Source organism: Notamacropus eugenii, chromosome 5 (genome assembly GCF_028372415.1).
Source record: "Notamacropus eugenii isolate mMacEug1 chromosome 5, mMacEug1.pri_v2, whole genome shotgun sequence".
NCBI lineage: Eukaryota > Metazoa > Chordata > Mammalia > Diprotodontia > Macropodidae > Notamacropus > Notamacropus eugenii.
The window spans coordinates 276,311,098-276,326,212 of NC_092876.1; the positions used below are offsets into that span (position 1 = coordinate 276,311,098).

General features: G+C 40.7%; 1 protein-coding gene across 1 annotated transcript in view; it reads right to left on the minus strand.

The window, feature by feature from the left end:
- Positions 1-1,672: 1,672 nt before the first annotated feature.
- The window catches only part of SORL1 (sortilin related receptor 1), a 224,599-nt gene continuing 211,156 nt past the window's right edge, over positions 1,673-15,115 (minus strand). The window contains exons 44-48 of the mRNA XM_072612918.1: positions 13,989-14,163; positions 11,067-11,173; positions 9,483-9,675; positions 7,997-8,209; positions 1,673-6,310 (exon numbers count right to left, since the gene is read on the minus strand). Coding sequence (XP_072469019.1) covers positions 6,243-6,310; positions 7,997-8,209; positions 9,483-9,675; positions 11,067-11,173; positions 13,989-14,163 — 756 coding nt within the window. The 3' untranslated portion in view covers positions 1,673-6,242. The remainder of the gene's footprint in view (positions 6,311-7,996; positions 8,210-9,482; positions 9,676-11,066; positions 11,174-13,988; positions 14,164-15,115) is intronic.

Sequence of the window (15,115 nt, forward strand, 5' to 3'; positions counted from 1 at the left end):
TCCATCATACTTTAAGAAAACCAGATGGCATGAGCACCAAGGGAACATTCATTGAGATCTAGGAGTGATTTTGCTAGGTTGCAGAGATTGGGGGTGATGATCCTCACTGAAAGTCTTCAAGTAAAAGATTCTTGGCCACTTCTGGGGAATTCCTGTTCAGATTCAGTCTGGAATGGTGGCCTGTGAGGACTCTTCCTACTCTTATATTCTACAGAGTGAGAGAGGAGTTAGGTAAGGTTGCAGAGTATGGGTGGGTAGAAGGGACCCAGCCAGCTGGGACCCCAAGTGTTTTTCACATATGGAAATGTATACTTTGATAATGACCTACTTTCTCTTTGGGTACATGACTTTGGGCTTAAATGTCCACTTAACTTTTATGTCCACCTGAAGGGGGAGATATTTTGGTGCTGTATCCCCATGAATACTTCCTGGGCCACTCCCAGGACCCTTCTGAGACCCTTTTTTTTATCTTGACCTGACAGAAACCAAGTAACCCAATTCCTTCAGAATAAGAGTATGCAATGATCATATACAGGCTTTGGGGAGTGTGTAAGGGTTCTCCATGTGAACAGATTTTAATGATTGTACTTGAACATCTAGAATATCCAATGTTGGCTTCTTAGAGGCCTTTTTGCTTACTCTTGGATAGTTGGTGGTATTCCAAATAGTTAAATTTGCTGGACGATTGATGACTTACAGATATAAGCTTATTATTAATAATTATAATTGTTCACATTTAAATCATGCTATAAAGTTTACAAAGCACTCTGCTCATAACGACTCAATGACTTTGACAGTACAAAGACTATTGTCCCCATTTTTTATATCTGAATATAACTGAATTGAATCTCTTAAGAGGTTAAACAAATGATCTGTCCAGGGTTGCTGGGTTACAGGCAATGTAGTGTAGTGGTTAGAGAACTGGTTTTGTAGTGGGAAAAAAAAAATCTGGATTCAAGTCTGATACACAAGGCATTTAATCTCTCCAAGATTCAACTGCACAGAAAGTACCCACTTACACTGCTATGGAGGTTTTCTATTACCAAAGAGATCACGGGGACAGCCCCTATTGCTTTCACTTGGTTATTAAATCTCTAAGTCAGGACTTAAATCCAGATCTTTTAACTCATACTACTGAGTTAAAATTTGTCCCCTCCCCCCAAATTCCTATATTCATTAGTTTTCTATTATTCGGCACCTTTTCCATTATTTTGTTATTAAGTGCTCATTAATTCTTGTCTCCTTTTCTCTTTACTGTTCACAAGACTATTAAAACTGTCTGAAAGGTTTAAGGACCCATCTATACCTATGTGCTTCTCCCCCCTTATATTTATGTTTTTGTGGTGTTCAGAGCTGATGTCTAAGCCAGGAAAATGCAGGACAATCTCAGTTTGGAGTCTTAAACTTGCCTCGTGGCTAGTACAGAAGACAACTCTGAGGAAATGTCCAAAGTTATGATCCCATGTGTGACAAATTCTATTTATTTCAAGCCAGTCAGTCAAAACATAGCCCATTCCCATTCCTCTCCCATTCCCCTTCTCTGACAAGACAAAAAACACAGTGTTCTTCATAGATCCACCTCCTGAGTGATCTTGTTAATAACAAAATTATCCCCAATCTCAGTGTTCTCATGTCTATGAAACAAATATCCTTTTAAACCACACACATCAAATGGTGTTCAGAGACTGCATTAGCCATCTTTATTGCACTCAGAGGAATAAGTCAAGACACATATGTAGAATGGATTTTTTAAAGCAGATGTTTTCTTGACCCAATTAATTTTTTATTCAGTGAAAAAAGTTGACAAAGACAAAAATCCTTTAAAATTGTGCGACAATATAGTAAAATCTTTAGCAGAAATCAGTGACTTAAGAAACTTATCAAGGCAATTTAAATTATAAACATCTAATGTTACTTTGGAAAAGAACAAATATAGAGTTTTGCTTAAATAAGAGCAGTACAGGATTTTTTTTTCTGCAAATGCTTGTGAATTTGCTTAAAATTTTTAATGATTCCTAACAGAATCTTTCAACTGAGAAGCGATATGGCAAACAGGAGAGTAATGTTATTCCATTTCACTATTTACTCTTTCATCCCTCTAAGATACTATACATGAGACTAATACCATTCCTGGATTACTTGGCTCTTAAAATTTGTGATATGGCTGCTCTAAATGAGTGGGCAGAAACATATATGCAACTAATCCTCCCTCAGCTTCTTTTCCTGTTAAGTGGTGATGATACCTTTTTGAAAACATACCTCTCTTCAGCATGCTGCCAATATGTTATCTTATTCCATCGCTTAGGCTTGCATAGAGAAGAACCTGTATAAACTCAATGTACTGGTTTTTTAAACATTCAAGTTAAGACTAATTAGATAGCAGGAATTTCAAAGGAGAGTCCTAATATAAGCTGTTTCAAAGATTCCTGCCTGGATATTTAATCAACATAAGGTGGCATTCAGTTTGATTTTTTTCCTAGATGCCTTCTTTGCAGGGATTTTATTCTTTGCCAGTGATAGATGAAATAGTCTGGACAACCTGCAGTCAGTAGACAGTCTTGGGTGAGGGGTTCTCCATCAGTAGCAGCAACCTTGGTGAAGAAGGAATCAAAGTGCTAGGATGGAGTTTCTCCCAGGAAGAAAATATGGGGATGTATTTTGACAAGCCACAACTAGTCTGTAAAGTAACTAAAAGAATGACTGAATAAAGCTGTGTGTGTGTGTATGTGTGTGTGCGTGCACATGTGCGTGTGTGCACACGTGCGTGTGTGTGTTTTGGAAGGAGGGGCTTCCCTTCTCATGTCCCCTATACTTGACATGTCTGTTCTCCATTCAAAAGAGGTGACCTATTAGGAACAATCTGGCTAATTTATTGACTGGACATTTAGGAATATACCATATGGGTTATATACTACTGGAGGAAGAAAGCAGGAGTTTGCTGAGCTCTCCCTCTGTCCTCAGTGGCTATGATCCTAGGGATAGCTAAAGGATACACTCCTGTTTCAAGAGACAAAAGCTCCTCCCAGTGGCTGGCACCGTAAGGATTTTCCCAGACTTTTAAGTCAGTCAGCAAGTTGACAGAGGCTTTTTGTTTTGCTTTCTAACAAACAGGAAAGTTGGACTATATAGACATGGCCTCCTCATGGAACCCTCTGCAGTAACCTACTGTCCAATCAGGACTCTATCTGTTAATTAAATACCTCGAGGGGCCAATATCACATAAGCCCAAAGGATTTTTGCTGCACACACCACAAAGATGGTCAACGTCCAGCAGAAATTTTTTGATGTTATTCCTTACCCCAATTTGTCCCCCTTGCTCAATTTCAATGATCCATTTAGGGGACTTGGTTGAAATGGGCATGAGAATTTGGTCACTCTAATGTGTACTGGGAGAAAAATGAAAACTCCCCACTCCCCCTCAAATATGACAAACCAAATGGACAACATCTTCACCAAGGCATGAGACCCCCTTTGCCAAAAACACCCACTGACATGGCTGTGTCACAGTGAGGGAAAAGATCCAGTCACTTGAAAAGGCCCTTGGAAATTTCTTGAAATTTCCCAGTGACACTTTTCAACCACACTGGATCCCTTTAAACTTCATATATACATCCCGACCCCACACAACTACATGAAGAAAGCTGATGTGCTTCAAAACTCCATAAAAATATACAATTTACACATCGTTGCATCTATCTATATCTATCTTAGTATTCTGGAGCTGAGCTCTTCTGTTTATATAAAATACACTAGCCCTACAAGGCTGCTTTCTCTAACAGCACAAGGGGCATTATTCCAAGGGGAGAAGTGGTAGCCGGCATATTCAGTACTGTGCACACAGCATTGTGAGGCACTAGGAACTCTCAAAAATACCTAAACATTGCTGATGGAGACCTGATCTATACACAAAATTACCTACAGAATCAATGAAAACAATGTCTCAGCATTCACATGAGCCCTTTTAAACAAACGACACAAAGGATTGGTGGGAAGGGGGGGGAAAGAACCATACTTCCTAGTTTAATTCATTTAATTAAATTGATTAATTTATTTAAATTTAATGAATTCTCTTTTCTCCCCACCCCCTGATTTTTAATCTTTCAGCTACTTAAAGGAGTAATTAAAGGGGGAGGTGGAAGGAATAATCAATAATAAAATCCCAGCCAAGAATGGAGAAAACCAATAAAACTCCTGTCTTTCAAAAAGAAACAATGGCTTGGGAGAAGGTTCACTTCACTACCACCACACATTAAAAATGAGAGGCGTAGCCATACTGAGAGTGAAGCTTCCATTGTTTCAAATATTCCTTATCTGAAATTAAAGTCAACAGATTAAAAAAATACCATTGGCACTTTTCCCCCTCCAACATAATCCTTAGGAAGACTGTAAGCACATTTTGTTACAACAAGATACTTTTGGTTAAAATAAATCAAATACTTGAGAGAAGACAGAGGCACACTGCATCTAGCAGTGCTGATGAAGCTTCACAAAGCTTTGCATATCAGAAACATGTATTAAAAGACATAGCTTTGGATTCTCCCCACAGGTCCATTGCGCCTAACCTGGGAGGAAGTTTCACAGTGACAGTACAACCACACAGTACGACCACAACAATGCCAGACAAGGATGCAGACATCTCTAACTGCTAAAGAGAAGCGTGCGCGACAGGCCGCAGTGCATTCTACATTAAATGGCCAGTGTTGTTTTTTGTTTTTGCTTTTGACACACAGATGCTTTTGTAAAGGCAGAAGAATAATTACAAATTATTTTGTGAAGAGAATGAATAAACCCCAGTTTTGCTTCTACTGCTAATTCTTGTTTGGTGGCTCAAATTTTTGGACTGTCCAGCTATTTTTGTGAGAATGTAGTACTTTCTCTTCAGAGAAAGGAAGGGAGGGAGGGAGGGAAGGAGGGAAGGAGGGAGGAAGGAAGGAAGGAAGGAAGGAAGGAAGGAAGGAAGGAAGGAAAAAGAGGGAAGGAGGGAAGAAAAGGAAAGAAAGGGAAGAAAGAAAGAAAGTAGAGGGAAGGGGGAGAGAAGAAGGAAGGAAGGAAGGAAGGAAGGAAGGAAGGAAGGAAGGAAGGAAGGAAGGAAGGAAGGAAGGAAGGAAGGAAGGAAGGAAGAAAGAAAGAAAGAAAGAAAGAAAGAAAGAAAGAAAGAAAGAAAGAAAGAAAGAAAGAGAGAAGGCATTGGCCCAATCCAAAACAGCTGTATATACCAAGTATTTTTAAGAACAAATATTGGCCACACTATTATCTTAAATACAAAACTTAAAATTGAAAATGCATAAATGGAAAAACAAGGTACTCTATTTGCCAGAGTATCGACTGGCCACAGATCACACCGCACTGAGCTGGGAGCTAACTCTCTCACAGCAGAAGGAATCTTTTCTTCCCCAATAAAGACAGCAGCGATGTGTAACACAGCGGTGTTCTCTTACGCCACCTTTCAGCTTCCAAAGTCACGTCATGTACACAGGCAAATAGAGTAGAAGTCCATCGCTTAATATAAGCAAGAATAAGCTGATGGTTGGCAAGATGCACAAGCTGCGGCTCTAACTGAAACTGAGCATGGGTTTCAAGTGTCTCTCCTATCAAATACGGTAACATTTAAACACCTGTTAGATTAAAACTGGTTCCTTCAGGAATGGCAAAATCAGTGCTTTTGTCCCACTCCTGGGCCCTGTGAGAGAGGAGGGGCTCAGTATCACATGCAATGTCGCCTAGCCACAAAAATCTGGCCCCAATAAATTAACAGAACAAAATAAAAGCACCCTCCCCAACCCCTGCCACCCTCAACTTGCATATAAACAAAATCCAAAAAATATTTAACTCGGTCACTCCTTCAAGGAGAGGGGAATTTCACCCGCTGTAGTTCTCCTGAAATTTTTATTAAATACATCTCTGTTGTCTTAGAAAAATAAAAGGGAACAGCCAATTTATTAAACCAAAAATTATCTCACAGACTTAAAAGCATGCCCAGCAAGCACAGCCCTGTAAGACTAAATTAATGTCAAATCAAAGCAGTTTGATGACTAAAATCGACCTGGTTTCTTGTTGTTCACAGTTGATCACTACAAAGTTTATTCATTCATTTCTTTCTCTTTTTTTGTTTTTGTCCTTTTTTTTGGCCCATATAAAAATAACGTATTGCAACTCAAAGTGCATTTTTTAAAATAAACCATCAACTATCTTTATCAAATAAAATATTTACACCATTTGGTTTACAGTGAGGAGCACACTCTTCAGGCTATCACCATGGGGACGTCATCGGAAAATCCTGTTATCATGGGAGCATCCTCGTCATCGTCTCCTAAAGACAAACAGAACTCTGGGTAAAGCTGTCATACACCGTCCTAGGTGATTTCACCACACACACTACACCCTCCCTCCCCGTCACACACACACCCATTCCCTCACTATAAAACACAGGGCTATGGTCTCCATGTTATCCAGGTGCACCAATACTTCAACAACAGCAAACTCTCATTGTAGCCATGTAGCTTCAGACAATTCTGTAACACAGCCCTGGCTTTGTTTTATCTCTCAACACATTACTGACTCACATGAAGATAACAGGATCCTATATAAATTTTGAGCTAACACATAAGCAAACTGAGACCCAGACATGTTCAGACTGTCTCAAGATGTTCTGGAACTTGACTAAAGCCAAATTAGTAATTAAGGAGCAGAACTGGGATTTGAATCCAGGCCTACTGACACAAACACCCAGCATTCTGAGGGCACTAAAGAAGCATATTTTGGTATCAGTAGAAGTTTAACATGACTAGGAAGGTAAATTTGTAGGAGGAAAAAAAATTGAATGATGTTTTCATGGGTTTTCAACTTATTATACCGTCCTCTTTCCATTAATCAACCCAGAGTCGTTTGCATGGTCTACCCTCTCTGCTGGGTCCATAGTGCTCTCTATGCACTGATATGAGAGGGCAAACACCCATGTGTATAGAAAAATGTAATTTTCTTGAGAATGCAGGCTGTATTTCCTCTGCACTCCATGACTTGGGTCTTATATAACCAAGAGACACTCGGTGTTTAAGAGAATGGAGCTGAGCTGTAGGGGTACCCCTCTTCCCCTAGCAATGGTAAGGCCAAAACCCCTAAACCCATTCATCTTCCCTTTGCCTAGAGAGTGGTTTTTCCTTTAAGACAGGTGGACCAAAGAGTTTATCAAAAACGTTGGGAACTGAGGAAGAGACCAGGACAGAAGATTTTAGTGGTCTCAGAGTGTTAGTCACCAGTTAGGAGAGTCATCTCTTCCTCTGCTATTGTCAAAACTAAAGTGTGGTTGGTAAGATTACTTTTAGGACTCAGGAGAAGGATCAAAAGAGGAAGGCAACATTTTAGGGGAAAAAGGGCCTAGGACCTACCCTGCAAAAGCATGACTTATGACCTCAGCTGATAAGACCTATATCAAGTCCTCTAAAGTTGCCTCAAGGAGGTGAGATTAATGGTACATTATGTATATGAGCTGGAAAGTAAGTTATTTTGGGGGGTAATTTTCCCACAGATTTGGAGAATATTAAGAGAGCTTCTAAGGTCTGATTTTTTGCTCCCAGAAGAGGCAAGTTCCCAGATAAATGCTACTCTCTCAAGTGTGTGACCAGAATGACATGGAAGCTGCAGATGATGACAGACACAAGTTAAGATACCTTAATCTCAATTTCAAAGGGACTTCAGAAGTCATACATTTCAATATTCTTATTTTACAGGTGAAAAAATTAACAAGTTAAAGTGACTTGCCCAAGGTCACACAAATAGTAAGTGACAAAGGTGGGATCAGGACCAAATTTAAATTTAATTTAAACTAATTTAACCCATTTCAATAGTATTATTGGCTAATGAAAACTCATTTTGGCAGCACATATAATATGGCCAAAGGACAGGCCTCAGGAAGTCCTAAAGTGAATCCCTGGGCTTAGAGAATATGTGGCTTAAAGGAAATCTGCCACTACAACCACAATAACCAAGCCACACTTACCAAGATCATCCCCTGATGAGAAAATGGCTGAGCCAAGACGCGAGCTATAGTGACTGTTGGCAAAGGCAGTGAAGCTATTCTGGAGCCTCCGATGCCGGGTATATAGGACTACAAACCCTATCCCAACAGTCACCAGCAGCAGGAATAATATGGGAACCACAATGGCAGCCACATCAGTTGACCTTCCAGCCTGGAATGCTGATGTATCCCCACCTGCCAATAGAACACATCAATGAATAAGGTACATGCCTGAGGACAAGGGATGGAGAAGATGACCCCTCAAGTTTCCTGCCTGCCCCAATAGTTCCCTTCCCTCTTCCTGATCCATCTTTTGAGATGTGCAACCCTGGACAGCCTCCTCATATGATATGTTCCCACATATGACTGTTTTTTGATTGCCTGCCATGAGCTGACAGACCATAGGCCTTGAGAATGCAAATACGGTAATTACATTAGACTCTTAATCACTGCCTTGTTGGTTACTTAGATGATCTCTTGGAAAGGAGACCTTTGTTGGGGGTATCAGCACTGATTTCATTACCATTCTTACTCAAGACCACTTGCTTGCCGTCTACAAGAGGATGTGAAACCAGACCACTAATTACTGAGATTGCAATTATTTCCCCGACTTGGCACCCAAGTTGCACTGAACTGCAATTACCTGAAGCTCCATTAAGTGATATAAAATACTCATTCACTAGAATACTGACTTACAGCCTGTGGCTTTTTTTTGTCTTTAAAAAAAAAAATAGAACCCAAACTCTTCTATGAAAATGTTTGTAACCATCTATGGAAAAAACAACAACTTGAAGGTAAGATTTAGGCTCTAGGCTTTTTTTTTTTTCCAGTGTAAATGCAACTACACAGATCAAGGGCAAAATATATGCATGAAACCTTAACTAAGCCACGAGCCAGGGACCAACCTTCTGGGAAAAAACGTTAAAGAAACCAGGACTCTCTCATCAGAGCCTGTCTCTGGAATGTTGTCACACAAAGCACTTTGATAAACAGTGACCTAACACAAGATGGGGCATGTGTGGGTTTTTTAACTGTTGTTTGGTTTTAATCTATAATGAATCAGGGCCTTCTCACCCACCATGACCTAACTTAGTTATCAGACCACCTACACAGTAAGTGGTAAAGGAAAAGGAGAGGGAGCTGGCATAGAAACAAAGCATGTGTGCTTGTGTATCCGCGCATTTCATATATACTACACACCACAAAATCCAGGCATGCAAGGCCTGACGATTTTCTATTCTTTCAGATTAACCGTGCTTCTAAATCCTCTATGCCCCCCGCCCCATGTTCCCCAAGCCCTCTATTATAAGAGTTGTTGGGAAACTACTCTGTCAGGTGCTGACTGATCTTTCTGAGCTGACAGCAAAGTTTAATTACAACACTAGAAAGGTATATGAGTAAAAGACTATGGAGTGACCCAAAGCCTTTTGAAAACTGCAGGCAGAAACCAGTGATGCCAGTGACTCACCAAAGCCTAGCTCATCATAGAGAAGTACTGCAGGCTCTCCACAGATCTGGCCACTGAGAAGACATCTTGCTTGTACAGAGAAAGTATAATTGTGGCCCATCTTCAGATTAGAAATTTTAAAGAAATTGTCGGTTGTGTTCCCAAGGTACGCCGTGATATTCATCACACTGTCATACATGCGTATCTCGTAACCCTAAGAGCAAACATGTAGACTTGAGCAAATATCACATACAAAGAACCCTACCAAGAATACTGGAGTGTTAAGGGACCTCAAAGATGTCTTAGTTCAGGGGTGGGGAACCTGTGACCCTGAGGTCACATGTGGCCTTCTGGGTCCTTGGGTGCGGCTTTTTGACTGAGTCCAAGTTATACAGAACAAATCCTTTTATGAAGGGGGTTTGGACTGTGAAATTTGGATTCAGTCAAAGGGTCGCACTTGAAGACCTAGAGGCCACGTGGTCTCAAGGCTGCAGGTTCCCTACCCCCTGTCCTGATCCCAACTGATAATTCCATAGTGAAGGAAACTGAGGAGCAAAGTGATCCGGTCAAAGACAGAGATCAAGTCTGTGGCCAGCTAAGCTGGGATTAGAATTCTAGCCTAGTGCTCTTTCCATGAAAGTAGGGGAAGTGCAATATTTCAACAGAAATATGAGATGGGCACATTGAGAGACATCTCCACCCTAGATGTTCACATGGATTATTTGCTCCCGTTCTGGGGTAGAATGTTCCAAGCTCATATTGGTCTGATCAGCTAGTCAGACACAGTTGACCCCAACATAGTGATGTCATTTTGGTCCTCTTCCAAAACAAAGGACAACAACTGATTGTAATAGCCTCATAATTGGAGAGTGGAGACATTAGGATACAATATAGAGTTACAGTAATACATCAAGAATATGCAGTTTCACTGGCAGGGGAATTCCCTTTACCCATGCAAATGTAATGTGTAACTGGGCAGGTAAACCTTAGCAGAAGTTGAGTAGTCACACAGTCGCTAAGGGTCAGAGCAGGGATTTAAACCCAGATCTTTTGGACCCCAAATCTTGACTTCTATCAACTGGGCCATGTTCCTCAAACATTTTAAGGTTACTACATCAAATAACTGACTTCCAAAAAAAATGCCTTTAAAGTTCAATTTGCTGCCACTTGTCTCTGGAAACAGAAGAGTTGATGAGATGACTGGTTTATAGGGCAAGTTGATTCCGTTGATAGTGCTTCCTGAGGAGCTATTTACGTAGCTCTGAGAAAGGTGTAGCTCAGTGGTCTGAGGCAGAATGTCACTCTCCTTCTAGCTCACAGTGTCTGGCCCAGCCCATCTCCCACTCTTCTTGAGTGAAGAGTTCAGGATGGAAAAGTGCTTAGTGCAGTGATTTCTATCCTTAATGTGCCGCATAAACATTTTGCTAATTAGCAATCACATAGAAAATGGTCCTTTAATTCTCAAGTTCACTGCCTTGCCCTATTTTTTTGCCCTCCATCTATGCCAAGCATTCTGTTAATGAGCTCATCTCTGGAAGAGCATTTCAACTGGATTCCTAAAGTCAGAGGGAAAAAAAAGGCAACGAGAATGAATAAGGCACTTACCCGGCTTTCATTAAAATGCTTTTCCTTTAAGGCTAGACTTTTCCAAAAGAGAAGAACATGGTCATTTTCAGTTATGATTTTTAAGGCATCTGGTGCAGATAATGACACTGAAAATTGAAGAGATGAAGACTCCTATTAGTGGATATGTATAGGACCAGATACCTTTTATATTATGGGTCTTAACTGGGTGGTCATGGTACCCCTGCCTGAGAGAGACCAAGGAAAGAAGGGCACAGAAAGACACAGCACTAATGACCAGCACTTGGCTCTTAGTTCTTGAGCTTGCTCTGGCTAATCATCGTCTCTCCTTCAAGAGTGCTAGCAACATAAAAAGGAGGAACTATGTACTGAGTTGGGAGGTACCTGGAGAAGGAACTGCTCCTGCTACCTCTGTTCATCAGTCTTTCCTGTTCCTCACACTCCTTACACATTTGATGCCCTTTACCCACAGATATCCCTCCCTGCAGCCCAAGAAAACATTCTCCTGTCTCTGATCCTGGTTCCTGAATTTCATTCTAGGACCTTTCACCCATATTTCAAATTTCCACTGCAGCACACACACCTCTGCAATTCATTCTTTTAGCCCCAACTGCATGCAGAGAATTGTTCTAAGCTTGGGAAAAAAGGGTGGGATTGGGGGATGAGGAGAAACATAGAGTAGAGAAAATATGGTCCCTGCATTCCTAGAGCTTATGACTAGGAACAAGCATTTAATACAGATACAAAAAAAAAAAATACTACAAAATAATACAGATTAAATCCAGCAGAAAGGTGAGGTCCTATAGGGGAAAGACTACCACCAGCTGGCAGCAGGTTAAGCCTTCAGGGAAGGCTTCATGGAAGAAAGAAGTAGACAGCATTTGAGTTGGGCTTTAAAAGACAAGTAGGATTTCCACTGGTATAAGAGGTAGGGAAGGACATTGCAGGCATAGTGTAGAACATTGATAGAAATAAGAAAATAAGAAAATAGAGAACGTGTACAGCAGATAGGAGGTTGTTCAGCTTAGCCAAACAGAGTAGCATTTAGAGAAGAGCAACGTTAAGACAGGCCTGGAAAGGTAGGATGGTAGCAAATTGTGGAGAGCTTTGAATGCCAGATTAAGCAGATCACACTTGATTTAGCAGACAAAATTTGGCAGATTTTGAGCACAAGAGTGAGTGACATGAAAAGATATGCATACAGAATCAACAAGTATTTATCAAGAACTTATATATTAGACGCTGGGCTAAGTAAGCCAGGACAAAATTTAAATGATGTTGCCCTCAAGAAGCTTACATTTTAACTGGGGAGAGGACATATGTAAGTGAATACACATGTAATAATATGTGTGATGTACATTTATATCTAGTTAGATATGCACGTAATGGAAGATGTATGTACGTGTATATATGTATATATGTATATGTATATATACACACATATGTTATATGAAATATATATTCAATGCCTATCTAGAGATATATATCTATGTGTATATACAATATAATCTAGTACGTGTGTGTACACACATCCAAAAATGAAGGTAGTTTTAGGCAAGACTGTACTAGCAGCCAGGAGGATAATAATAGCTGGCATTTACATAATACGATTCTTACAAGGTAGGGGGCATTATCATCATTTTACAGATAAGGAAATTGAGGCAGATAGCAAGTAAGTGACTCGGCTAGGGTCACACATCTAGTTAAGTATCCAAACCAAGATATGAACTCAGGTCTTCTGACTCCAACTCTACGACTCTATACACTAACTTACCCCTTGGTTGCCTTGTTAGTAAAGGTTTGCATGTAAAACGTGACCCTCAGGCAGATCCTCAGAGGAAACTAAGGATTCTAAGAAATGGGAATGAGGAGAGATTGTATTCTTGGCATGAAAAATGGCCAGTGCAAGGTAACGGAGATGGGAAATTAGAGTGCCACTGGAAGAAACTCAAGTAGGCCAAAGTAGGTCAAGAACAGAAGGAAGGAATATGTAAGAATGAAAAGGTGGAAGGGACCAGGTTATAAAGAGATTTCAATGTGCAACAGAGGTGCTTACATTTTGTCTTAGAGTCACAGCACTTTACTGAAAGATGACATGTTCAAACCTGAGACAAGTCTATACGAAAATCATTTTGGTGGCTGTATGGAGGATATATTGGAATGGGAAGAAACCTGAGGCAGGAGTTACAATAAGAAGGCCACTGCAATAGTCTAGTCAAGAGGTGATGATTATAGCCGTATGAGTGAAAAGGAGAGAACATACGCAAGAGATATTGTAGAAACAGAAATGACTGAATACGTGAAATGAATAAGGAGTCAAGGATGACACTTAGATTTACTTGGCAGTAGCGTATAAGATGGATTGGAAGGAGGTAAGGGGAGAGGCAAGAAGACCTGCAAGAGTACAGATGGGTAGCTAACAAGGAAACATGGAAGGGTTTTACTGATGGGAAAAACCATTCAACACTAATCTTTGCAGTGCCATCATCATGCCCACCCATACCCATCACTCCACAAGTCAGAGAGATGGGTAAGGACAGACATGAAAGAGCTGACTATATTTTCCATACAACTGTGGACAAATTCTGATTCTGGTGTCCTCTCAGCAATATTGTAAAATGCTTGCCACAGGGGAATGTTCCTATCTCATGACCCTTGAGGACTCCCACTATCTCAAAGTTTTGGGGAAGAGCAGAACGGCAATGTTACAGTTGAATTTAATGTACCTAATTCTTTTCCTCTCCCTCAAACTGTGCTCTTCCCTTTCCCAACTTGCTATCACCATCATTTCCCTGTGGGACAGAGCTGGACACAGAAGTCACAGAACTGATACATTCAGGGCTTTAAAAGACTTCATGTCCTAATAGCTGCTCTGTGTTAACTTTGGAGCTACCTTTCAGATCTAGTTGGCATCCAGATAATGCAGAATTCCCTCTTGCTTACCTGTATTAACTTTCACAGTAGCTTCTTTGCTCATGTTTCCAAGTTGCACAATAACATGGTATTTTCCACCAGGTTCCAATTTGTTAATCAGGTACTCCACTGTGCTGTTCCGGGATTTCACTTTGTAATTCCTGTCCGTCTTTCGGATTAAATCTCTAACTGCCACAGCGTATAACTGGAGGGGGAGAAAACCACATTGATGCACATCAGCTGTTTTGCAATGTTTTTTCTCCTTTCTGGATGTATGACAGATGATGTAACATGGGCACATTTAGTTGTTGTGACCCTAGGCAACAGCATTCTGAACCACAGTACCCAGCTGCATCCTCTAAGGACCCATGGGGCCCAAGTAGGTCTCAACCTCATTACAAGAATTTATTAGTAGAACTTTGCCTGAAACCATCAAATATATACCAAGACCCCATGCATGACTCCAGGGGAGACTGCATTTATCAAGACACCAGCAGGACAGAACAGGGAAGAAAAACATCAACTCAGGATTTAGTTCTCCTTGAAACAATAATAGTCAGAGTGTGGCTAAGGAGGGAAGAGAGGAAAACTATCTTGGGGATCTGGACATTTGGTTGAAGCTCAACACTAAATCTAAGTAAATAAAATTCATTCTTCCAATCTGACTGATGTCATACATGTAGTATGAAGGCAAAGAAGGAATGAAAGGAGAGAACGATATTCAGAATGGAAACACAAATCAGGAAAGAGGAAGGTAGGCATGTACTGGTATAATCCCTTCAACAGATCACCCCAGGAGAAGCCCATTTAAAAAGCAACCAGTTCAAGATAGTGATGTTCTCCAGAACCCTTACCCTGACTAGTGGAAACAGAGGGGATGGAAGTGACATTCAGCTCCCTAGAAACTGATTCAGCACTTAAGTTATCAGTGGTTCTGTTCTTAGTGAGTTCAAAGTCTGGTTCAGTTGTTCCTCATATCTGACTCTTTGTGATCCCATGGACCACAGTATACCAGACCCTTCTATCCTCTGCTGTCTCCCCCAAAAATGCCAGGCAGAGGCAAATACATAAAGTATCTTGATGGGAGAATGAGGAAACTCACTCATTTGCATGGCCCTGCTTTTGGCTAAGCAGCTAGAAGGAAAAGCATAACCAAT